The sequence below is a fragment of the Hemiscyllium ocellatum genome, unplaced genomic scaffold (genome assembly GCF_020745735.1).
Source record: "Hemiscyllium ocellatum isolate sHemOce1 unplaced genomic scaffold, sHemOce1.pat.X.cur. scaffold_3330_pat_ctg1, whole genome shotgun sequence".
Taxonomy (NCBI): domain Eukaryota; kingdom Metazoa; phylum Chordata; class Chondrichthyes; order Orectolobiformes; family Hemiscylliidae; genus Hemiscyllium; species Hemiscyllium ocellatum.
In genome coordinates, this window is record NW_026868385.1 from 1691 (window position 1) to 28253 (window position 26563).

Consider the following 26563-nt stretch of genomic DNA (forward strand, 5'->3'; position numbering starts at 1 on the left):
TTGGTGTTGGGGGTGTGGTTTGGTGTTGGGGGTGTGGGTTGGTGTTGGGTTGTTGTTTGGTGTTGGGGGTGTGGGTTGGTGTTGGGTTGTTGTTTGGTGTTAGGGGTGTGATTTGTTGTTGGGGGTGTGGGTTGGTGTTGGGGGTGTGGTTTGGTGTTGGGTTGTTGTTTGGTGCTGGGTGGTGTGGGTTGGTGTTGGGGGTGTGGTTTGGTGTTGGGTTGTGGTTTGGTGTTGGGTTGTGGTTTGGTGTTGGGGGTGTGGTTTGGTGTTGGGTTGTGGGTTGGTGTTGGGGGTGTGGGTTGGTGTTGGGGGGGTGTGGGTTGGTGTTGGGGGTGTGGGTTGGTGTTGGGGGTGTGGTTTGGTGTTGGGTTGTGGTTTGGTGTTGGGGGTGTGGGTTGGTGTTGGGGGGTGTGGGTTGGTGTTGGGGGTGTGGGTTGGTGTTGGGGATGTGGGTTGGTGTTGGGGGTGTGATTTGGTGTTAGGGGTGTGGGTTGGTGTTGGAGTGTGGTTTGGTGTTGGGTGTGGGTTGGTGTTGGCGCTGTGGTTTGGTGTTGTGGGTGTGGTTTGTTGTCCAGGGGAGGGGCCTGTTGTCCAGGGAGGGTCCTGTCGTCCAGGGGAGGGGCCTGTTGTCCAGGGGAGGCGCCTGTTATCGAGGGGAGGGACCTGTAGTCCCAGGGAGGGGTTTGTTGCTGTGTGTCTGCAGGGGGATGTGCTGACGGGGGTCCTCATTGTGCTGCCTCTCTCCCTGTGTCTGCAGGTGATGAGGGAGGTGCACAGGAAATGCCCATCTATCACCAGGATTTACAGCATCGGCAAAAGTTACCGAGGTCTGAAACTCTACGTGCTGGAGATATCAGACAAACCCGGAGTCCATGAGCTGGGTAAGGCTGGGTCGCTAATCCAGGGTGTCACTCATTCGGGATTGTCTTTGGGAACTGTAGCTGCTGGACGGCCTGTGGTTGTATTTTTCAGGAGAGCCGGAGTTTCGGTACGTTGCGGGAATGCACGGGAATGAGGTCCTGGGACGGGATCTCCTGATCCTCCTGATGCAGTACCTGTGTCAGCAATACCTCCAGCAAGATCCTCGCATCGTCCAGCTGATTCACAACACCCGCATCCACCTCCTCCCCTCCATGAACCCCGACGGGTACGAAATCGCACATCAACTGGTACGCAGGGGCTGGGGGGAGCGGGGAGACACGGGGGGAGGGGGAGGGGAATGGGGAGAAACACGGGGGGGAACGGGGAGACACGGGGAAGGGGGGAATGGGGAGACAGAGAGAGAGAGAGGGGGGGGAATGGTGGAACGGGGAGACATGGGGGAGGGGGGGTGGAATGGGGGGAGAGAGAGAGAGAGGGAGAGGTGGGGGGAATGGGGAGACACGGGGGAGAGGGGGGTGGAATGGGGAGACAGAGCGAGAGAGAGGGAGGGGGTGGAATGGGGAGACACAGAGAGGGGGGGAACGGGGAGACACAGAGAGGGGGGGAACGGGGAGACACAGAGAGTGGGGGGAACGGGGAGACACAGAGAGTGGGGGGGAATGGGGAGACACGGGGGAGAGGGGGAGGAATGGGGAGACAGAGAGAGAGAGAGGGGGGGAAAATGGGGAGACACGGAGAGGGGGGAACTGGGGGGAGACAGGGGGGGAACGGGGAGACACAGAGGGAGAGAGAGAGAGGGGGGCAATGGGGAGACACGGGGGGGGGAGCGGGGAGGCACGGGGGGTCGAATGGGGAGATACGGGGAGGAACGGGGACACACAGAGGGAGAGAGTATGGTCGCCATACTACAGGAAGGATGTGGAGGCATTGGAACGGGTGCAGAGGAGGTTTACCAGGATGTTGCCTGGTATGGTAGGAAGATGGTATGAGGAAAGGCTGAGGCACTTGGGGCTGTTTTCATTGGAGAAAAGAAGGTTCAGGGGTGACTTGATAGAGGTGTACAAGATGATTAGGGGTTTAGATAGGGTAGATACTGAGAACCTTTTTCCACGTATGGAGTCAGCTATTACGAGGGGGCATAGCTTTAAATTAAGGGGTGGTAGGTATAGGACTGATGTTAGGGGTAGATTCTTTACTCAGCGAGTCGTGAGTTCATGGAATGCCCTGCCAGTATCAGTGGTGGACTCTCCCTCTTTATGGGCATTTAAACGGGCATTGGATAGACATATGGAGGATAGTGGGCTAGTGTAGGTTAGGTGGGCTTGGATCGGCGCAACATCGAGGGCCAAAGGGCCTGTACTGCGCTGTATTTTTCTGTTCTATGTTCTAGAGAGGGGGGGGGACGGGGAGACAGAGAGGGGGGGGGAATGTGGAGACACAGAGAGAGAGAGGGGAGAATGGGGAGAGACAGAGAGAGAGGGGGGCAACAGGGAGAGAGAAAGAGGAGAAGGGGAGATACAGAGGGGGGCAATGGGAGAGAGAGGGGGGCAACGGGGTGAGACAGAGAGAGCGAGGGGTGAAGGGAAGAGAGAGAGGGGCAACAGGGAGAGAGAGGGGCACAATGGGGAGAGACAGGGGCAACGGGGAGAGACAGAGAGAGAGAGGTGAATGGGGAGAGACAGGGAGAGTGGGGAATGGGGAGAGAGACAGAGGGGGGGAATGGAGAGAGAGGGGAATGGGGAGAGACATAGAGAGAGGGGGGAACAGGGGAGACACGGGGGGAATGGAGAGGGGGGAACGGGGAGAGACACGGGGGGAATGGGGAGAGATACAGAGAGAGGGGAATGGAGAGAGGGGAATGGGGAGAGACACAGGGAGGGGGTTAATGGAGAGGGGGGAACGGGGAGAGACACAGAGAGGGGGGGAATGGGGAGGGGGGAACGGGGAGAGACACAGAGAGGGGGGGAATGGGGAGGGGGGAACGGGGAGAGACACAGAGAGGGGGGGAATGGGGAGGGGGGAATGGGGAGAGACACAGAGAAGGGGGGAATGGGGAGGGGGGAGTGGGGAGAGACACAGGGAGGGGGGGAATGGAGAGGGGGGAGTGGGCAGAGACACAGATGGGGGAGAATGGAGAGGGGGGAACGGGGAGAGAGACAGAGAGGGGGGGAATGGAGAGGGGGGAATGGGGAGAGATACAGAGAGGGGGAGAATGGAGAGGGGGGAGTGGGCAGAGACACAGATGGGGGAGAATGGAGAGGGGGGAACGGGGAGAGAGACAGAGAGGGGGGGAATGGAGAGGGGGGAATGGGGAGAGATACAGAGAGGGGGAGAATGGAGAGGGGGGAATGGGGAGAGATACAGAGAGGGGGGGAATGGAGAGGGGGGAACGGGGAGAGAGACAGAGAGGGGGGGAATGGAGAGGGGGGAATGGGGAGAGATACAGAGAGGGGGGGAATGGAGAGGGGGGAATGGGGAGAGATACAGAGAGGGGGAGAATGGGGAGAGCAGGGAGAGACACAGAGTGGGGGGATTAGCGGGATGTAATGGCTGATCACATTGTGATAGCCGCTACCTCAGTGTTCCTTAGCGGTGCTGTCTTTAATGTATCTTGTCTCATTACCCAACACTAAGATGAGAATGAGAGAGAGAGAGAGAGAGAGAGAGAGACAAAGAAACAATCTCATAATCAGGTGGAGGAGCATTTGGGAGGGAATCGGTTATTCTGGGGTCATTCGTGTGAAATGCATAAGAACTTAACAATTAAGAGCAGGCCATTCGGCCCCTCAGTTATACCATTGAGCATGTCCGATTCCATCTCTGCCTCACCAATTTAGACCTGACTGTGCAGAGGGTGTGGGGCCATGGGGTCTGTTTGGAATTGAGACAGGGCTCTAGGTAGGGAGACATCGAGTCAGACAGCACAGAAACAGGCCCTTTGGCCCACTCACCAAAACACTCATTACACAAATCCCATTGACCCATCCATGCCGACCAGATATCCCAACCCAATCTAGTCCCACCTGCCAGCACCCGGCCCATACCCCTCCAAACCCTTCCTATTCATATCCCCATCCAGATGCCTCTTAAATGTTGCAATTGTACCAGCCTCCACCACATCCTCTGGCAGCTCATTCCATACACGTACCACCCTCTGTGTGAAAAAGTTGCCCCTTAGGCCTCTTTTATATCTTTCTCCTCTCACCCTAAACCTATGCCCTCTAGTTCTGGACTCCCCAACCCCAGGGAAAAGACTTTGTCTATTTATCCTATCCATGTCTCTCATAATTTTTTAAACCTCTGTAAGGTCACCCCTCAGCCTCCGACGCTCCAGGGAAAACAGCCCCAGCCTGTTCAGCCTCTCCCTGTAGCTCAGATCCTCCAACCCTGGCAACATCCTTGTAAATCTTTTCTGAACCCTTTCACGTTTCACAACATCTTTCCGATAGGAAGGAGTAATTCAGACTGAGCTGACTTCTCCCAGAATGCACTTCTGTTGAATTGGGTTTGGGAGAGGGACATGGGGAGATAGTGAGGAAATGGGCTTAGTTTGGGGATTGGTACGGGGCTATGGGGGGAGAGGGGGGGCAGTGGGATTAGTTTGGGGATTGGTACGGGGCTATGGGGAGAGAGGGGGGTAGTGGGATTAGTTTGGGGATTGGTACGGGGCTATGGGGAGAGAGGGGGGCAGTGGGATTAGTTTGGGGATTGGTACGGGGCTATGGGGAGAGAGGGGGGCAGTGGGATTAGTCTGGGGATTGGTACGGGGCTATGGGGGGAGAGGGGGGTAGTGGGATTAGTTTGGGGATTGGTACGGGGCAGTGGGGAGAGAGGGGGGCAGTGGGATTAGTTTGGGGATTGGTACGGGGCTATGGGGGGAGAGGGGGGGCAGTGGGATTAGTCTGGGGATTGGTACGGGGCTATGGGGGGAGAGGGGGGTAGTGGGATTAGTTTGGGGATTGGTACGGGGCAGTGGGGAGAGAGGGGGGTAGTGGGATTAGTTTGGGGATTGGTACGGGGCTATGGGGGGAGAGGGGGGGCAGTGGGATTAGTCTGGGGATTGGTACGGGGCTATGGGGGGAGAGGAGGGCAGTGGGCTTAGTTTGGGGATTGGTACGGGGCAGTGGGGAGAGAGGGGGCAGTGGGCTTAGTTTGGGGATTGGTACAGGGCAGTGGGGAGAGAGGGGGGCAGTGGGATTAGTTTGGGGATTGGTACGGGGCTATGGGGGGAGAGGAGGGCAGTGGGATTAGTCTGGGGATTGGTACGGGGCTATGGGGAGAGAGGGGGGCAGTGGGATTAGTTTGGGGATTGGTACGGGGCTATGGGGAGAGAGGGGGGCAGTGGGATTAGTTTGGGGATTGGTACGGGGCTATGGGGAGAGAGGGGGGCAGTGGGATTAGTTTGGGGATTGGTACGGGGCTATGGGGAGAGAGGGGGGCAGTGGGATTAGTTTGGGGATTGGTACGGGGCTATGGGGAGAGAGGGGGGCAGTGGGATTAGTTTGGGGATTGGTACGGGGCTATGGGGGGAGAGGGGGGCAGTGGGATTAGTCTGGGGATTGGTACGGGGCTATGGGGAGAGAGGGGGGCAGTGGGATTAGTTTGGGGATTGGTACGGGGCTATGGGGAGAGAGGGGGGCAGTGGGATTAGTTTGGGGATTGGTACGGGGCTATGGGGAGAGAGGGGGGCAGTGGGATTAGTTTGGGGATTGGTACGGGGCAGTGGGGAGAGGGGGGCAGTGGGATTAGTTTGGGGATTGGTATGGGGCTATGGGGAGAGAGGGGGGCAGTGGGATTAGTTTGGGGATTGGTACAGGGCAGTGGGGAGACAGGGGGGCAGTGGGCTTAGTTTAGGGATTGGTACGGGGCTATGGGGGGAGAGGAGGGCAGTGGGCTTAGTTTGGGGATTGGTACGGGGCAGTGGGGAGAGAGGGGGGCAGTGGGATTAGTTTGGGGATTGGTACAGGGCAGTGGGGAGAGAGGGGGGCAGTGGGATTAGTCTGGGGATTGGTACGGGGCTATGGGGGGAGAGGGGGGCAGTGGGATTAGTCTGGGGATTGGTACGGGGCTATGGGGAGAGAGGGGGGCAGTGGGAGTAGTGTGGGGACTGGTACAGGGCAATGGGGAGAGAGTGGGCAGTGGGAGTAGTGTGGGGACTGGTACAGGGCAATGGGGAGAGAGTGGGCAGTGGAATTAGTTTGGGGATTGGTACAGGGCAATGGGGTAACAGCGGGGCAGTGGGATTAGTTTGAGATTGATGCAGTGTTATTGGTGGTGCAGGCAGTGATAAGGTGATGGAGATACTATCTGACTGATGGTGTTGACCTGTATGCAATGGTTTGATTGATGTTGACCTGTCATGTTGACTCTGACCACTCCGTGTGTTCTGTGCAGGGCTCAGAGTTGTGTGGGTGGGCTGCTGGCCGTTTCACTGTGCAGGGCTATGATCTCAATCACAACTTTGCTGACCTGAATTCCATAATGTGGGATGCACAGGATGAAGCCGAGGACCTCAGCCTGATCTCGAATCATTTCATTCCAATCCCAGCCTATTACAAATGGCCGAATGCATCGGTAAGTCACCTGGGGGCAGCTACTGCTGGAGTTAGACACTGGGAGGTTGGTCAGTGCAGGATGGTGTTGTGGGGAAGCAGATGCTCAGGTTCCTGGGACCAGGCTTTGGCTGCGGGGCGTGGATGGAGTGTGTGCAGTAAATGGGGGTGGATCTCTGAGAGATTGGGAAAGCACATCACAGATCCCAGCAATCTCTGGGTTGGGTTTTGGGGGCATGCAGCTCCAGTGATTGTGTTTATGATGGTGAGAGGAGGCATTGTTGGGGTGTTGACGGTATGGGGGAGGATCAGGGATCTAGTGGTCTCTGGGGGTGGGATATTGGAGGGGCAGCTGAGTTGGGGCCAGTCGTGAGGATCGTATATGAGCATACTCAAATCGAGGGCTGTGGGAAGCACCAGTCTCCAGGAGGGCTGAGGGAGGAGAGGTTCTGATTGCATGGGAGCAGGCAGGGTGGAGTTCAGGTAACTTCGGTAGGGTGTACAGGCAAATTTGTTCGGTAAACAATGTGGTACAGGTACGCTGGCATACACAGATCCAGCCTTACAATGGTGCTTAAGTACTTGGGTACATGTGTACTTAGCTGCAGGTGTGCTCAGCTACAGGTATACACAGCTACAGGTGTATTCAGCTACAGGTGTACTCAGCTACAGCTGTGCTCAGCTACAGGTATACTCAGCTACAGGTATACTCAGCTGCAGGTATACACAGCTACAGGTGTGCTCAGCTGCAGGTATACTCAGGTACAGGTGTACTCAGCTACAGGTATACTCAGGTACAGGTATACTCAGCTACTGGTATACTCAGCTGCAGGTGTGATCAGCTACAGGTACTCAGCTGCAGGTGTACTCAGCTACAGGTATACACAGCTGCAGGTGTGCTCAGCTGCAGGTGTGCTCAGCTACAGGTGTACTCAGCTACACGTATACTCATCTACAGGTATACACAGCTACAGGTATACTCAGCTGCAGGTATACTCAGCTGCAGGTGTGCTCAGGTACAGGTATACTCAGGTACAGGTATACTCAGCTACAGGTATATTCAGCTGCAGGTGTGCTCAGCTACAGGTACTCAGCTGCAGGTGTACTCAGCTACAGGTATACACAGCTGCAGGTGTGCTCAGCTACAGGTGTACTCAGCTACAGGTATACTCATCTACAGGTATACACAGCTACAGGTATACTCAGCTACAGGTATACTCATCTACAGGTATACACAGCTACAGGTATACTCAGCTGCAGGTATACTCAGCTGCAGGTGTGCTCAGCTACAGGTATACACAGCTACAGGTACTCTGCTGCAGGTGTACTCAGCTGCAGGTATACTCAGGTACAGGTGTACTCAGCTACTGGTATACTCAGCTGCAGGTATACTCAGCTGTAGGTGTGCTCAGCTGCAGGTATACTCAGGTACAGCATACTCAGCTACAGGTGTGCTCAGCTACAGGTATACTCAGCTACAGGTATACTCAGCTGCAGGTATACTCAGCTGCAGGTGTGCTCAGCTACAGGTATACACAGCTACAGGTACTCAGCTGCAGGTGTACTCAGCTGCAGGTATACTCAGGTACAGGTGTACTCAGCTGCAGGTGTGTTCAGCTACAGGTGTGCTCAGCTGCAGGTATACTCAGGTACAGGTATACTCAGCTACAGGTATACACAGCTACAGGTATACACAGCTGCAGGTGTGCTCAGCTGCAGGTATACTCAGGTACAGGTGTGCTCAGCTGCAGGTATACTCAGCTACAGGTATACTCAGCTGCAGGTGTGCTCAGCTACAGGTGTACTCAGCTACAGGTATACTCATCTACAGGTATACTCAGCTACAGGTATACTCAGCTGCAGGTATACTCAGCTGCAGGTGTGCTCAGCTACAGGTATACACAGCTACAGGTACTCAGCTGCAGGTGTACTCAGCTGCAGGTATACTCAGGTACAGGTATACTCAGCTACAGGTGTGCTCAGCTACAGGTGTGCTCAGCTGCAGGTATACTCAGGTACAGGTATACTCAGCTACAGGTATACACAGCTGCAGATATACTCAGCTACAGGTATTCAGCTGCAGGTGTACTCAGCTACAGGTATATGCAGCTGCAGGTGTACTCAGCTGCAGGTATACTCAGGTACAGGTATGCTCAGTACAAGTGTACTCAGCTGCAGGTGTACCCAGCTGCAGATGTGCTCAGCTACAGGTGAACTCAGCTACAGGTGAACTCAGCTACAGGTGTACTCAGCTACAGGTATACTCAGGTACAGGTATACTCCGGTACAGGTGTACTCAGCTGCAGGTATACTCATTTGCAGGTATACTCAGCTGCAGATATACTCAGGTACAGGTATACTCAGTTACTGGTATACTCAGGTACAGGTATACTCAGGTACAGGTATGCTCAGCTGCAGGTATACTCAGCTACTGGTATACTCAGCTGCAGGTATACACGGCTACAGGTATTCAGCTGCAGGTGTATTGGTACAGGTATACTCAGCTACTGGTATACTCAGCTACAGGTATACCCAGCTACAGGTATACCCAGCTACTGGTGTGCTCAGCTACTAGTGTGCTCAGCTACAGGTATACTCAACTACTAGTATACTCAGCTGCTGGTGTGCTCAGGTACAGATATACTCAGGTACGGATATACTCAGGTACAGGTATACTCAGGTACAGGTGTGCTCAGCTGCAGGCATACTCAGGTACAGGTGTACCCACCTACAAGTATCCTCAGCTGCAGCTGTACTCAGCTGCAGATGTACTCACGTACACAGGTACTTAGCTACAGGTGTACTCAGGTATAGGTGTACCCAGCTGAAAGGTATCCTCAGCTGTGGATGTACTCAGCTACTGGGATACCCAGCTCAAAACAATGACTGCAGATGCTGGAAACCAGATTCTGGATGAGTGGTGCTGGAAGAGCACAGCAGTTCAGGCAGCATCCAACGAGCAGCAAAATCGACGTTTCGGGCAAAAGCCCTTCATCAGGAATAAAGACAGAGCCTGAAGCGTGGAGAGATAAGCTAGAGGAGGGTGGGGGTGGGGAGAGAGTAGCATAGAGTACAATGGGTGAGTGGGGGAGGGGATGAAGGTGATAGGTCAGGGAGGAGAGGGTGGAGTGGATAGGTGGAAAAGGAGCTAGGCAGGTCGGACAACTCCGGACAAGTCATGGGAACAGTGCTGAGCTGGAAGTTTGGAACTAGGGTGAGGTGGGGGAAGGGGAAATGAGGAAACTGTTGAAGTCCACATTGATGCCCTGAGGTTGAAGTGTTCTGAAGCGGAAGATGAGGCGTTCTTCCTCCAGGCGTCTGGTGGTGAGGGAGCGGCGGTGAAGGAGGCCCAGGACCTCCATGTCCTTGGCAGAGCGGGAGGGGGAGTTGAAATGTTGGGCCACGGGGCGGTGTGGTTGATTGGTGCGGGTGTCCCAGAGATGTTCCCTAAAGCGCTCTGCTAGGAGGCGCCCAGTCTCCCCAATGTAGAGGAGACCGCATCGGGAGCAACGGATACAATAAATGATATTAGAGGATGTGCAGGTAAAACTTTGATGGATGTGGAAGGCTCCTTTAGGGCCTTGGATAGAGGTGAGGGAGGAGGTGTGGACACAGGTTTTACAGTTCCTGCGGTGGCAGGGGAAAATGCCAGGATGGGAGGGTGGGTTGTAGAGGGGCGTGGACCTGACCAGGTAGTCACGGAGGGAACGGTCTTTGCGGAAGGCGGAAAGGGGTGGGGAGGGAAATATATCCCTGGTGGTGGGGTCTTTTTGGAGGTGGCGGAAATGTCGGCGGATGATTTGGTTTATGCAAAGGTTGGTAGGGTGGAAGGTGAGCACCAGGGGCGTTCTGTCCTTGTTACGGTTGGAGGGGTGTGGTCTGAGGGCGGAGGAGCGGGATGTGGACGAGATGCGTTGGAGGGCATCTTTAACCACGTGGGAAGGGAAATTGCGGTCTCTAAAGAAGGAGGCCATCTGGTGTGTTCTGTGGTGGAATTGTTCCTCCTGGGAGCAGATATGGCGGAGGCGGAGGAATTGGGAATACAGGATGACATTTTTGCAAGAGGTAGGGTGGGAAGAGGTGTAATCCAGGTAGCTGTGGGAGTTGGTGGGTTTGTAAAAAATGTCAGTGTCAAGTCGATCGTCATTAATGGAGATGGAGAGGTCCAGGAACGGGAGGGAGGTGTACCTGGTTAGAGGTATAGTCGGGTACAGGTGTACTCAGGTACAGGTATAGTGAGCTGCAGGTGTACCCGGTTAGAGGTATACTGGGGTACAGGTGTACTGAGCTGCAGGTGTTCCTGGTTAGAGGTATACTGGGGTACAGGTGTACTTGGGTACAGGTGTACTGAGCTGCAGATGTTCCTGGTTAGAGGTATACTGGGGTACAGGTGTACTGAGCTGCAGGTGTACCTGGTTAGAGGTATACTGGGGTACAGGTGTACGTGGGTACAGGTGTACTGAGCTGCAAGTGTACCTGGTTAAAGGTATACTGGGGTACAGGTGTATGCGGGTACAGGTGTACTGAGCTGCAGGTGTACCTGGTTAAAGGTATACTGGGGTACAGGCGTACCTGGGTACAGGTGTACTGAGCTGCAGATGTATCTGGTGAGAGATACACTGGGGTACAGGTGAACTCAGCTGCAGGTGTACCTGGTTAGAGATATACTGGGACACAGGTGTACTGAGCTGCAGGTATACCTGGTTAGTGGTACACGCGGGTACAGGTGTACTCAGGTACAGGTGTACTGAACTGGAGGTGTTCCTGGATGGAGGTATACTGGGGTACCGGTGTACTCGGGTACAGGTGTACTGAGCTGCAGGTGTACCTGGTTAGAGGTATACACGGGACAGGTGTACTCAGGTACAGGTATAGTAAGGTGCAGATGTATCTGGTTAGAGGTATACTGGGGTACAGGTGTACTCAGTTACAGGTGTACTGAGCTGCAGGTGTTCCTGGTTAGAGGTATACTGGGGTACAGGTGTACTTGGGTACAGGTGTACTGAGCTGCAGGTGTACCTGGTTAGAGGTATACTGGGGTACAGGTGTACACAGTTACAGGTGTACTGAGCTGCAGGTGTTCCTGGTTAGAGGTATACTGGGGTACAGGTGTACTTGGGTACAGGTGTACTGAGCTGCAGGTGTACCTGGTTAGAGGTATACTGGGGTACTGGTGTACTTGGGTATAGGTGTACTGAGCTGGAGGTGTACTGAGCTGCAGGTGTACCTGGTTAGAGGTATACTGGGGTACAGGTGTACTGAGCTGCAGGTGTACCTGGTTAGAGGTATACTGGAGTACAGGTGTACGTGGGTACAGGTGTACCTGGTGAGAGGTATACTGGGGTACAGGTGTACGTGGGTACAGGTGTACCTGGTGAGAGGTATACTGGGGTACAGGTATACTCGGGTACAGGCGGATGTATTTAGGGGAGGAGAGCAGCTGAGGGTTGATGTACACAGGGACAGGTGACCGTTCCCTGGGGAGGTACTCTGTCGGTCTGTTTGCCAGTTCCTTCCTGTCTGCAGGTTGGTCCTGAAACACGAGCTGTGATTCACTGGATGAGGAAGATCCCGTTTGTGTTGAGTGCGAATTTCCATGGTGGTGAGATGGTGGTGAGTTACCCGTATGACTTGGCACGTCCCACTGGGATACCTAAGAAACTGACCCCCACAGCCGATGACAGTGTCTTCCGCTGGCTGTCGTTTGTCTACGCAACGAGTAACCGAGCGATGGCTCAGCAGGACAGGCGGGTGTGTCACGGAGATGACTTCAGGCAGTATGGAGACATTATTAATGGAGCAAACTGGCACACAGTGGCCGGAAGTGAGTACCTACACACGCTGTATCCGCAATATTACTGTCCCTGTGTCCCCACACAGAGTATCCAAAATAATACTGTCCCTGTGTCCCCCGCAGAGAGTATCCAAAATAATACTGTCCCTGTGTCCCCACAGAGAGAGTATCCAAAATAATACTGTCCCTGTGTCCCCACAGAGAGTATCCAAAATAATACTGTCCCTGTGTCCCCACAGAGAGTATCCAAAATAATACTGTCCCTGTGTCCCCCACAGAGAGAGTATCCAAAATAATACTGTCCCTGTGTCCCCCACAGAGAGAGTATCCAAAATAATACTGTCCCTGTGTCCCCACACTGAGAGTATCCAAAATAATACTGTCCCTGTGTCCCCACACAGAGTATCCAAAATAATACTGACCCTGTGTACCCCACATGGAGAGTATCCAAAATAATACTGACCCTGTGTCCCCACACTGACAGTATCCAAAATAATACTGTCCCTGTGTACCCCACATGGAGAGTATCCAAAATAATACTGTCCCTGTGTCCCCCACAGAGAGTATCCAAAATAATACTGTCCCTGTGTCCCCCGCAGAGAGTATCCAAAATAATACTGTCCCTGTGTCCCCACAGAGAGAGTATCCAAAATAATACTGTCCCTGTGTCCCCACAGAGAGAGTATCCAAAATAATACTGTCCCTGTGTCCCCACAGAGAGTATCCAAAATAATACTGTCCCTGTGTCCCCCACAGAGAGTATCCAAAATGATACTGTCCCTGTGTCCCCCACAGAGAGAGTATCCAAAATAATACTGTCCCTGTGTCCCCCACAGAGAGAGTATCCAAAATAATACTGTCCCTGTGTCCCCACACTGAGAGTATCCAAAATAATACTGTCCCTGCGTCCCCACACAGAGTATCCAAAATAATACTGACCCTGTGTACCCCACATGGAGAGTATCCAAAATAATACTGACCCTGTGTCCCCACACTGACAGTATCCAAAATAATACTGTCCCTGTGTACCCCACATGGAGAGTATCCAAAATAATACTGTCCCTGTGTCCCCCACAGAGAGTATCCAAAATAATACTGTCCCTGTGTCCCCACAGAGAGTATCCAAAATAATACTGTCCCTGTGTCCCCACAGAGAGTATCCAAAATAATACTGTCCCTGTGTCCCCCACAGAGAGTATCCAAAATAATACTGTCCCTGTGTCCCCCACAGAGAGAGTATCCAAAATAATACTGTCCCTGTGTCCCCCACAGAGAGTATCCAAAATAATACTGTCCCTGTGTCCCCACACAGAGTATCCAAAATAATACTGTCCCTGTGTACCCACACTGAGAGTATCAAAAATAATACTGTCCCTGTGTCCCCACACAGAGTATCCAAAATAATACTGACCCTGTGTCCCCACACTGAGAGTATCCAAAATAATACTGTCCCTGTGTCCCCACACAGAGTATCCAAAATAATACTGACCCTGTGTACCCCACATGGAGAGTATCCAAAATAATACTGACCCTGTGTCCCCACACTGAGAGTATCCAAAATAATACTGTCCCTGTGTACCCCACATGGAGAGTATCCAAAATAATACTGTCCCTGTGTCCCCCACAGAGAGTATCCAAAATAATACTGTCCCTGTGTCCCCACAGAGAGTATCCAAAATAATACTGTCCCTGTGTCCCCACAGAGAGTATCCAAAATAATACTGTCCCTGTGTCCCCCACAGAGAGAGTATCCAAAATAATACTGTCCCTGTGTCCCCCACAGAGAGTATCCAAAATAATACTGTCCCTGTGTCCCCACAGAGAGTATCCAAAATAATACTGACCCTGTGTCCCCACAGAGAGAGTATCCAAAATAATACTGACCCTGTGTCCCGCACACTGCGAGGAACCAAAATAATACTGACCCTGTGTCCCCACATGGAGAGTATCCAAAATAATACTGACCCTGTGTCCCCACACTGAGAGTATCCAAAATAATACTGTCCCTCTGTACCCCACATGGAGAGTATCCAAAATAATACTGTCCCTGTGTCCACACACTGAGAGTATCCAAAATAATACTGTCCCTGTGTCCCCCACAGAGAGTAAGCAAAATAATACTGTCCCTGTGTCCCCACAGAGAGTATCCAAAATAATACTATCCCTGTGTCCCCCACAGAGAGTAAGCAAAATAATACTGTCCCTGTGTCCCCACAGAGAGAGTATCCAAAATAATACTGTCCCTGTGTCCCCAAACAGAGAGTATCCAAAATAATACTGTCCCTGTGTCCCCACACAGAGAGTATCCAAAATAATACTGACCCTGTGTCCCCACAGAGAGAGTATCGGCAGTAATACTGTCCCTGTGTCCCCACAGAGAGAGTATCTGCAGTTATGTTGTTCCAGGATCCCCACACTGAGAGTATCTGCAGTTATGTTGTTCCAGGATCCCCACACTGAGAGTATCTGCAGTTATGTTGTTCCAGGATTTCCACACTGAGAGTATCTGCAGTTATGTTGTTCCAGGATCCCCACACTGAGAGTATCTGCAGTTATGTTGTTCCAGGATCCCCACACTGAGAGTATTTCCAGTTATGTTGTTCCAGGATCCCCACACTGAGAGTATCTGCAGTTATGTTGTTCCAGGATCCCCACACTGAGAGTATCTGCAGTTATGTTGTTCCAGGATCCCCACACTGAGAGTATCTGCAGTTATGTTGTTCCAGGATCCCCACACTGAGAGTATCTGCAGTTATGTTGTTCCAGGATCCCCACACTGAGAGTATCTGCAGTTATGTTGTTCCAGGATCCCCACACTGAGAGTATCTGCAGTTATGTTGTTCCAGGATCCCCACACTGAGAGTATCTGCAGTTATGTTGTTCCAGGATCCCCACACTGAGAGTATCTGCAGTTATGTTGTTCCAGGATCCCCACACTGAGAGTATCTGCAGTTATGTTGTTCCAGGATCCCCACACTGAGAGTATCTGCAGTTATGTTGTTCCAGGATCCCCACACTGAGAGTATCTGCAGTTATGTTGTTCCAGGATCCCCACACTGAGAGTATCTGCAGTTATGTTGTTCCAGGATCCCCACACTGAGAGTATCTGCAGTTATGTTGTTCCAGGATCCCCACACTGAGAGTATCTGCAGTTATGTTGTTCCAGGATCCCCACACTGAGAGTATCTGCAGTTATATTGTTCCAGGATCCCCACACTGAGAGTATCTGCAGTTATGTTGTTCCAGGATCCCCACACTGAGAGTATCTGCAGTTATGTTGTTCTAGGATCCCCACACTGAGAGTATCTGCAGTTATGTTGTTCCAGGATCCCCACACTGAGAGTATTTGCAGTTATGTTGTTCCAGGATCCCCACACTGAGAGTATTTACAGTTATGTTGTTCCAGGATCCCCACACTGAGAGTATTTACAGTTATGTTGTTCCAGGATCCCCACACTGAGAGTATCTGCAGTTATGTTGTTCCAGGATCCCCACACTGAGAGTATCTGCAGTTATGTTGTTCCAGGATCCCCACACTGAGAGTATCTGCAGTTATGTTGTTCCAGGATCCCCACACTGAGAGTATCTGCAGTTATGTTGTTCCAGGATCCGCACACTGAGAGTATCTGCAATTATGTTGTTCCAGGATCCCCACACTGAGAGTATCTGCAGTTATGTTGTTCCAGGATCCCCACACTGAGAGTATCTGCAGTTATGGTGTTCCAGGATCCCCACACTGAGAGTATTTGCAGTTATGTTGTTCCAGGATCCCCACACTGAGAGTATCTGCAGTTATGTTGTTCCAGGATCCCCACACTGAGAGTATTTACAGTTATGTTGTTCCAGGATCCCCACACTGAGAGTATTTACAGTTATGTTGTTCCAGGATCCCCACACTGAGAGTATCTGCAGTTATGTTGTTCCAGGATCCCCACACTGAGAGTATCTGCAGTTATGTTGTTCCAGGATCCCCACACTGAGAGTATCTGCAGTTATGTTGTTCCAGGATCCCCACACTGAGAGTATTTACAGTTATGTTGTTCCAGGATCCCCACACTGAGAGTATTTACAGTTATGTTGTTCCAGGATCCCCACACTGAGAGTATCTGCAGTTATGTTGTTCCAGGATCCCCACACTGAGAGTATCTGCAGTTATGTTGTTCCAGGATCCCCACACTGAGAGTATCTGCAGTTATGTTGTTCCAGGATCCCCACACTGAGAGTATCTGCAGTTATGTTGTTCCAGGATCCCCACACTGAGAGTATCTGCAGTATGTTGTTCCAGGATCCGCACACTGAGAGTATCTGCAATTATGTTGTTCCAGGAACCCCACACTGAGAGTATCTGCAGTTATGTTGTTCCAGGATCCCCACACTGAGAGTATCTGCAGTTATGGTGTTCCAGGATCCCCACACTGAGAGTATTTGCAGTTATGTTGTTCCAGGATCCCCACACTGAGAGTATCTGCAGTTATGTTGTTCCAGGATCCCCACACTGAGAGTATTTACAGTTATGTTGTTCCAGGATCCCCACACTGAGAGTATTTACAGTTATGTTGTTCCAGGATCCCCACACTGAGAGTATCTGCAGTTATGTTGTTCCAGGATCCCCACACTGAGAGTATCTGCAGTTATGTTGTTCCAGGATCCCCACACTGAGAGTATCTGCAGTTATGTTGTTCCAGGATCCCCACACTGAGAGTATTTACAGTTATGTTGTTCCAGGATCCCCACACTGAGAGTATTTACAGTTATGTTGTTCCAGGATCCCCACACTGAGAGTATCTGCAGTTATGTTGTTCCAGGATCCCCACACTGAGAGTATCTGCAGTTATGTTGTTCCAGGATCCCCACACTGAGAGTATCTGCAGTTATGTTGTTCCAGGATCCCCACACTGAGAGTATCTGCAGTTATGTTGTTCCAGGATCCCCACACTGAGAGTATCTGCAGTTATGTTGTTCCAGGATCCCCACACTGAGAGTATCTGCAGTTATGTTGTTCCAGGATCCCCACACTGAGAGTATCTGCAGTTATGTTGTTCCAGGATCCCCACACTGAGAGTATCTGCAGTTATGTTGTTCCAGGATCCCCACACTGAGAGTATCTGCAGTTATGTTGTTCCAGGATCCCCACACTGAGAGTATCTGCAGTTATGTTGTTCCAGGATCCCCACACTGAGAGTATCTGCAGTTATGTTGTTCCAGGATCCCCACACTGAGAGTATCTGCAGTTATGTTGTTCCAGGATCCCAACACTGACGAAGTGCGGTAATACTGTTTCTACATCCCTTGCCAGAATATCTGCTGTAATACTGTCTCGGTCTTACCACACAGAGACTATCTGCAGTAACACACTGTTACCCACACAGAGTGAAGGCACAGTAATTGTGTCCCTGTCTCCTCATACAGGCAGTGCTGTCAGTCCCTGTGTTAGCCACAAGAGAGTATCTGCAGAAATACTGTCCTGTATCTCCACACGGAGAGTATCTGCAGTAATATTGTCCCACTCTCCCCACACAGAGAGTATCTGCAGTAATACTGTCCCTGTATCCCCACACAGAGAGTATCTGCAGTAATACTGTCCCTGTATCCCCACACAGAGAGTATCTGCAGTAATGCACTCTCCCTGTGTGGATACAGGGACAGTGTTACTACAGATACTCTCTGTGTGGGGATACAGGGACAATCTGCAGCAATACTGTCCCAGTATCGTCCCTGTATCCCCACACAGAGAGTATCTGTAGTAATATTGTCCCTCTGGGCCCACACAGAGAGTATCTGCAGTAATATTGTCCCTGTATCTCCACACGGAGTGTATCTGCAGTAGTATTGTCCCCGTATCCCCACACAGAGAGTATCTGCAGTAATATTGTCCCTGTATCCCCACACAGAGAGTATCTTCAGTAATATTGTCCCTGTATCCCCTCTCAGAGAGTATCTGCAGTAATATTGTCCCTGTATCCCCACACAGAGAGTATCTTCAGTAATATTGTCCCTGTATCCCCTCTCAGAGAGTATCTGCAGTAATATTGTCCCTGTATCCCCTCTCAGAGAGTATCTGCAGTAATATTGTCCCTGTGTGCCCACACAGAGACTATCTGCAGTAACACTGTACCTGTATCCCCACACAAAGAGTATCTGCAGTAATACTGTCCCTGCATCCCCACACAGAGAGTATCTGCAGTAATATTGTCCCTGTATCTCCACACAAAGAGTATCTGCAGTAATATTGTCCCTGTATCCCCACACAGAGAATATCTGCAGCAGTATTGCCCCTGTATCCCCACACAGAGAGTATCTGCAGTAATATTGTCCCTGTATCCCCACACAGAGAATATCTGCAGCAGTATTGCCCCTGTATCCCCACACAGAGAGTATCTGCAGTAATATTGCCCCTGTATCCCCACACAGAGAGTATCTGCAGTAATATTGTCCCTGTATCCCCACACAGAGTATCATCATTAGAAATCTATTAAGGTCAACAAGTTTCTAGGAGTTAATGGGATCTGCTGGAGAATGTTGTGGGTGGCCAATCGATGAAATCTCTGAACTTTCTTTCATCCCAGGCGAGGTTGGGGAAAGCTGAAGAATAGCCAACATTGTTGCTTTGTTTGAGATGGGTAACGGGAATAACGCAGGAAATTCCAGGCCAATGAGCCTGACGTCATTGGTAAGGAAACTATTGGAGAGGATTCTTTGGTGCAGGATCTTCTCCCGTTTGGAAAACTCTGGGCTGATTGTTGAATGGGCAGCATGGTTTTGTGCGGAGGATGTCTTATCTCTCCAACTTGTTCGCGTTTTCTTTTGAGGAAGTGAGGAATGTGGTGAAGGTAAGGTGGTGGGGGGGTTGCCTGCAAGGATTTTAGGCAGGCCTCTGACAAGCTCCCTGCTGGCAGGCTGGTCCAGAAGGTGAAGACACCTGGGGTCCTCAGTGAGCTGGTTCGATAAATACAGAACTGGTTTGGTCAGAGAGGGGCAGGGGAAGGAGAGCTGTGATCACTGGGCTCCCCCAGGGTTCAGTCCTGGACTCGCTGCTGTTCACTATATACATGGTCTGTTTGTGATTGGGGGATAGTGAGGAGGATTGCCAGAGGATCCAGCAGGATATTGATAGGATGGAGACGTGGACAGAGAAATGGCAGATGGATTTCATCCAGACTAATGTGAGATGATGCATTCCCAAAGACCTGACACAAGTGGGAAGTAAATGACAGAACCTTTCCAAGCTCCATTAACCAGAGGGATCCCGGCATCTCGGTCCCCACTGCTTCTCAAAGTGACAACACAAGTGGGTAAGATGACCAAAGGCAGACTTGTGTTCATTGGTTCAGGCACAGGGGTGTAAATGGTTTCCCGTCTCCTTGCAGCTGTGTAGAGCTTTAGTTAGGTCACATCTGGAATATTGTGATCTCTTTGTGTTCTGATCAATACTTATCCCTTGCCAAAGGATAATTAAGAATGGGTAATGTTTATTAAATATTCATTCACAAGATGAGCACGTCGCTGGCTAGACCAACATTTATGGCCCCTCCCTAAATGCCCAGAGGGCAGTTAAGAGTCACCCCCATTGCTGTGGGTCAGGAGTCACGTGTAGGTCAGACCAAAGATGGTAGCTTCCTTCCCTAAAGGACGTTAGTGACCCAGATGGGTCTTCCCCCTCAAACAATTAGCAATGGATTCCTGGATATGCTTCCAATACTGTTGAAACATTTCCAATTGCACCACCACTGGGACTCGAACCCGGGGGTCCCCAGAACATTCCCTGGGTCTCGAGATTCACAGTACAGTGCTAATACCACGAGGCCATCACCTACGCCTTGATATATTGTGGCCTTGCCAGGGTACACACCTGGAGAGTGAAGGAAGAAAGTTGACCTATTCTTTAGCTGTTAGTGGGATTTTGCTATGCAGCACTTGGCTGCCATGACCACAGGAAGAAAGTGCCTGGTTGTTAACAGCGCTGTGCCTTACAGGTATGAACGACTTCAGTTACCTTCACACCAACTGCTTTGAAGTCACTGTTGAGCTGAGTTGTGATAAATACCCTCACCAGATTGAACTTCAGGCTGAATGGGAAAATAACAAAGAGTCCCTGCTGATCTACATGGAGCAGGTCAGTGAGACAACCAGTGCTTGTGGCAAACTGTGCCCTCACCTCCCAGCAGCTCCTGTCTGACAGTGACCGGTGGGCTCTTCTTGTGCAGGTTCACCGGGGTGTGAAGGGCGTGGTGAGGGATCGTGATAACCATGGCATCGAGGGAGCCATCATTGTCGTCAACGGAATTGACCATGACATAAGGACAGGTAAGGGTCAAGGATCAATAAATCATCACAGCGATGTGAGGGTCAGGGGTCAGAGTAGACAATCGCTAGGATATGCTTTGGGGGTCAGGGGTCGGAGTAGACAATCACTGGGATGGGTGTGGGGGTCAGGGGTCAGAGTGGATAATCATAGATGGATGTGGGGGTCAGGGGTCAGAGTGGGCAGTCACCGGAATGGCTGTGGAGGTCAAGGGTCAGAGTGGACAATCACTGGAATGTATATGGGGGTCAGGGGTCAGATGGGCAATCACTGGGATGGGTATGGGGGGTCAAGGGTCAGAGTGAACAGTCATTGGGATGGGTGTGGGGGTCAGGGGTCAGATGGACAGTCCCTGGGATGGATATGGGGGGTCAGGGGTCAGAGTGGGCAGTTCCTGGGAAGGGTATGGGCGTCAGGGGTCAGAGTGGCATTAACTGGGATGGGTATGGGGGTCAGGGGTCAGACGGACAATGACTGGGGATGAGTGTGGAGGTCAGGGTTCAGATGGACAGTCAGTGGGGTGGATGTGGGGTCAGGGGTCAGAATGGACAGTTCCTGACAGTAAACTGTCTGTTACTTGCTGTCCACCAGCTGTCGATGGGGATTACTGGCGATTGTTGAATCCTGGAGATTATGAAATCACAGCGAAAGCAGACGGCTTCTACCCAGAGACACAGACCTGTCGGGTTCCATATGAGAGGAGGCCAACTATCTGTGACTTTGTTCTGACAGCGAGACCACCCACCCAGCTCAGCAGCGAGCAGCAGCCAGTCAGCAGGGGGCAAATGCGGTGGGTCCGTAAACCCAGACAGAGGAGGCAAAGGCAGTGAGCACTCACACACACTCACAAACTCTCACACACACACACTCACACACACTCACAAACTCTCACACACACTCACAAACTCTCACACACACTCTCACACACACACTCACAAACTCTCACAAACTCACACACACACTCGCAAACTCACACACACACACTCGCAAACTCACACACACACACTCACACTCGCAAACTCTCTCACACACACTCATACACTCTCGCACACACACTCACACACACTCTTGCATACTCTCGCACACACACACACTCACACTCATTCACAAACTCTCACACTCACTTGCACATACACACTCGCACACATACACACTTTCGTGCACACACACTCTCCCACTCACACACACTCATTCATTCGCACACTCAATCTCACACTTACTCACACTCTCACACTCACTCAATGCGCACACACACACACACACACACACACACTCTCCTCAAACACACACACAGAGACTCTCTCTCACACCTCAAGCACACACACACCTCAAACACGCACACTCTCTCTCACACCTCAAACACACACAACACAGAGTATGCTCTGCTTTGCGAAAGACAGCCGGTAAACTCTCTGAACGGGCAGGAAATGAGCTTGTCCTCACAACCAAACAGGAAGCTTTTTCACTGTGAACTCTGAGCTCAGTCAGACTGTCACAGCCCAGTGTTTACCTGTGACAGCAACACAAGTGTTCCTCACCCTTTAATAACGCCCCTGTGCACAGTCCCGTCCCAGTCTTCCTATCCCTCCACATTCAGACCCCCCTCAGGCAGTATCGTCCACATCCACTGGCTGGGGGTGGCTATTCATCTCCGAGTTCAGCCTGGGGCTGTTCCGGAATGTTCCCTCTGCTCGGCGGCACATTCCTGGTGTACTCACCACCCCTCCCCCTTCCCCTCTGGAAATGGTGCTAGGGCATGTCTCAGTTACCCTGCCAAGGGCTGGGGCAGTTACTGCCCCATAACGGCCTCAGGTTACCCATCCCCCTTACACTGGGAGAGAGCGGGGGCAGCATTCTCATTCCTCATTCATTACTGTCGTAAAGGAAGAAATGGAAGCAGGAGGAAGCCATTCAGCCCTTCAAACCTGCTGCACCTGACATGGCTGATCATCCAACTCCTGTTCCTGCTTTTCCCTGTGTCCTTTAGCCCCATCTCCTTCCCGAAATAGTACAACGTTTTCCTCGACTGCTTTCTGTGACAGTGGGGACCCCTCTCCCCACCTCCCCACCCCCCAGTCCTGAACTCCCCAGTCATCGGGAACATCCCTCCTGCAATTCCACTGTCCAGTCCTGTGGGAATTTTCCACATCTCTGAGATTGCACCCGTCATATTTCTAAAGTCCAGGGAATAGAGTCCCAACTGATCCCGTGTCTCCTCATAAACCTGTCCTGATATCGGGAATCAATGCCATGCACCCAACAGCTACACTCCTTCCATTGGGAGGGAGGAAGAGCCCAAAACTGTGCAGAATAATCCAGCTGAAGGCCCCGGTGTAACTCCCTGCTCCTGTACTCACGTCCTGTCAACCTCAAGGCCAACATCGCCATGTGCCGCCTTCCCTGGCAGAGACAGCCGCACACTTAGCCCCCTGACCACGGGGCAAGTTGTACCTGCCCACCTCCCAAAATATCGCTCTGTATATACTCACCTGCCTTCCTGCTCTGGCAGCCCCACTTTTAGCCACGTTATACAGCAGCTGCTAAGGACTGATGGAGTCAGTCAGGCATTCCTCTCGAACACAGCGAGATCTCTGCATTACCTTCACTGCTTACCAGCCCACACAGCGCTGTGTGGGGGTCTTTAACCACTTCACACATTCAAAACAATTCTCCCAGAATGCTCCTGTCCTTCAGGGACACCGATTCAGTTTATAGTACAACTTGACTTTATTCACAAAATATTCCTGATTAAAAACAAGTGACCATATTCCAAATGTCGACAGTATTTATTCTCAATCGAGCCCCATCTGTCTGAGAAAGGATCTAACTCACAAAGATCCTGTTTTGGGGTTGGCCTTTGGACTCTCCTCTGACATTGTCCTGGATCTCTCTCACTCTGCTCCTGGGTCCCTGCCCCTGGGTCCTTACCCTGGGTCCCTGCCCCTGGGTCCCTACTCTGGGTCCCTACCCTGGGTCCCTGCCCCTGGGTCCCTGCCCCTGGGTCCCTACCCTGGGTCCCTGCCCCTGGGTCCCTGCCCCGGGTCCCTGCCCCGGGTCCCTGCCCTGGGTACCTGCCCTGGGTCGCTGCCCCTGGGTCCCTGCCCTCGGCCTACCCTGCCCCTGGGTCCCTACCCTGGGTCCCTGCCCCTGGGTCCCTGCCCCTGGGTCCCTGCCCTGGGTCCCTGCCCCTGGGTCCCTGCCCTGGGTCCCTGCCCCTGGGTCCCTGCCCCTGGGTCCCTGCCCTGGGTCCCTGCCCCTGGGTCCCTGCCCCTGGGTCCCTACCCTGGGTCCCTGCCCCTGGGTCCCTGCCCCTGGGTCCCTACCCTGGGTCCCTGCCCCTGGGTACCTGCCCTGGGTCCCTGCCCCTGGGTCCCTGCCCTCGGCCTACCCTGCCCCTGGGTCCCTGCCCCTGGGTCCCTGCCCCTGGGTCCCTGCCCTCGGCCTACCCTGCCCCTGGGTCCCTGCCCTGGGTCCCTGCCCCTGGGTGCCTGCCCCTGGGTCCCTGCCCTGGGACCCTGCCCCTGTGTCCCTGCCCCTGGGTCCCTGCCCTGGGTCCCTGCCCCTGGGTCCCTGCCCTGGGTCCCTGCCCCTGGGTCCCTGCCCCTGGGACCCTGCCCCTGGGTCCCTGCCCTGGAACCCTGCCCCTGGGTCCCTGCCCCTGGGTCCCTGCCCCGGGTACCTGCCCCTGGGACCCTGCCCCTGGGTCCCTGCCCTTGGCCTACCCTGCCCCTGGGTCCCTGCCCCTGGGTCCCTGCCCTGGGTCCCTGCCCTGGGTCCCTGCCCCTGGGTCCCTGCCCTGGGACCCTGCCCCTGGGTCCCTGCCCCTGGGTCCCTGCCCCTGGGACCCTGCCCCTGGGTCCCTGCCCCTGGGTCCCTGCCCTGGGTCCCTGCCCCTGGGTCCCTGCCCCTGGGACCCTGCCCCGGGTCCCTGCCCCTGGGACCCTGCCCCTGGGTCCCTGCCCCTGGGTCCCTGCCCTGGGTCCCTGCCCCTGGGTACCTGCCCTGGGTCCCTGCCCTGGGTCCCTGCCCCTGGGTCCCTGCCCTGGGTCCCTGCCCCTGGGTACCTGTCCTGGGTCCCTGCCCCTGGGTCCCTGCCCTCGGCCTACCCTGCCCCTGGGTCCCTACCCTGGGTCCCTGCCCCTGGGTCCCTGCCCCTGGGTCCCTGCCCTGGGTCCCTGCCCCTGGGTCCCTGCCCCGGGTCCCTGCCTCTGGGTCCCTGCCCCTGGGTCCCTGCCCTGGGTCCCTGCCCCTGGGACCCTGCCCCTGGGTCCCTGCCCTGGGACCCTGCCCCTGGGTCCCTGCCCCTGGGTCCCTGCCCTGGGTCCCTGCCCCTGGGACCCTGCCCCTGGGTCCCTGCCCCTGGGACCCTGCCCCGGGACCCTGCCCCTGGGTCCCTGCCCCTGGGTCCCTGCCCTGGCTCCCTGCCCCTGGGTCCCTGCCCCTGGGTCCCTGCCCTGGCTCCCTGCTCTCGGCCTACCCTGCCCTGGGTCCTTGCCCTCGGCCTACCCTGCCCTGGGAACAGGCTAATTTTCTCTCTTGCCCGATTTCTCCAGCTGGGGGTCAATGTGGAATGGGCTAATGTGCTGTGTTGAAAAATGTGGAATTCCTGAAAAAGGGCTTATGCCCGAAATGTCGATTCTCCTGCTCCTCGGATGCTGCCTGACCTGTGTGTTTTTCCAGCACCACATTTTTCACCTCTGGTCTCCAGCATCTGCAGTCCTCCCTTTCTCCTGATTTGGGGTCAATGTGGAACTGGGTAATGTTCGGCCCATGGATCACAGTGCCATCCGCAAAGATGGGGATATCACTTTGAGTTCCTTCATCCAGGTCATGGATGTATGATGGTTGAGGTCCTTGTAGTGATCCCTGTGGTACCCCACACGTCACTTCCTGCCACTTCTAACTCCCTCAATACACCCCCCTGAATCCCGTGTACTTTAACTTGACACATTAATCTCTTATGTTCTGAGATAAATCACACCCATTGGTTCCCAGTCAACAGTCATGGTGACATCCTCAAAAACGTTGTCTCAGTTTCTGAAGCCTTTTATAATGTAAGTTGTGTTGTGTCTGCTTCTGCCATTGTCTTTCTAAGTGCTCTGGGGTAAAATCCTGATCTGGACTCTCACATCTTCCCCATTACCAGGGTCCCTGGTCTGTCAGGGCCTGGTTTCTCTCCCTTGCCATTTTTAAACAGTAACTACCCTGTTGTGGTTCTGTTCGCCGAGCTGGGAGTTTTTGTTGCAAACGATTCATCCCCTGTCTAGGTGACATCTTCAGTGCTTGGGAGCCTCCTGTGAAGCGCTTCTGTGTTGATTCCTCCGGCATTTATAGTGGTTTGAATCTGCTGCTTCCGGTTGTCAGTAACTGTTCACTGCAGTGGCCGGTATATAGGGTCCAGGTCGATGTGTCTGTTGATAGAATTCGTGGATGAGAGCCATGCTTCTAGGAATTCCCTGGCTGTCCTCTGTTTGGCCTGTCCTATAATAGTGGGGTTGTCCCAATCAAATTCATGTTGTTTGTCGTCTGAGTGTGTGGTTACTAAGGATAGCTGGTCATGTCGTGGATAGTTGGTGTTCATAGATGCATCAGGACACTATTCAAAAGGGCCACAACACACTGCAGCACACTAGAACTGCAAAAAGAGGAAGAAGAACACCTCTACAATGTATTCACCAAAAACGGATACCCCCGCACAATTTCATCAACAGATGCCTAAGGGAAAGACAACGGAACGAGGACATGCCACAACCCAAAGGACTAGCCACACTACCATACATCAGGAGCATTTCTGAACCGACAGCCAGACTACTGCGACCACTAGGACTCATAACAGCACACAAACCAACAGCTACTCTCAGACAACAACTCATCAGAATGAAGGACCCGATACCCAGCATGAGCAAACCTAATGTAGTGTACAAAATCCCATGCAAGGACTGCACAAAACACTACATAGGACAAACAGGAAGACAGCTAACGATCCACATCCATGAACACCAACTAGCCACGAAACGACACGACCAGCTATCC

General features: G+C 52.9%; 2 protein-coding genes across 2 annotated transcripts; both read left to right on the forward strand.

The window, feature by feature from the left end:
- Positions 1 to 757: 757 nt before the first annotated feature.
- LOC132813137 (probable carboxypeptidase X1) lies at positions 758 to 23297 on the forward strand (the record flags this gene model as incomplete). The annotated part of the gene is made up of 7 exons (XM_060823079.1): positions 758 to 881; positions 973 to 1169; positions 6277 to 6456; positions 11961 to 12258; positions 20202 to 20341; positions 20433 to 20532; positions 21122 to 23297. Coding segments are annotated over 7 exons (1278 nt in total), but the record flags the coding sequence as incomplete, so codon positions are not given.
- On the forward strand, positions 21908 to 25057 carry LOC132813138 (basic proline-rich protein-like). Its single transcript, XM_060823080.1, has 2 exons — positions 21908 to 21933; positions 23314 to 25057. The coding sequence occupies exons 1-2, from the start codon at positions 21908 to 21910 to the stop codon at positions 25055 to 25057; spliced, it is 1770 nt and encodes a 589-aa protein (XP_060679063.1).
- The last annotated feature ends 1506 nt before the right edge of the window (positions 25058 to 26563 follow it).

Coding starts and splice junctions, on each gene's coding strand:
- LOC132813138 (XM_060823080.1), top strand. CDS start 21,908: ATGCTCTGCTTTGCGAAAGACAGCCG. Junction 21,934..23,313: donor TGCTTTGCGAAAGACAGCCG/GTAAACTCTCTG, acceptor AAATGTCGACAG/TATTTATTCTCAATCGAGCC.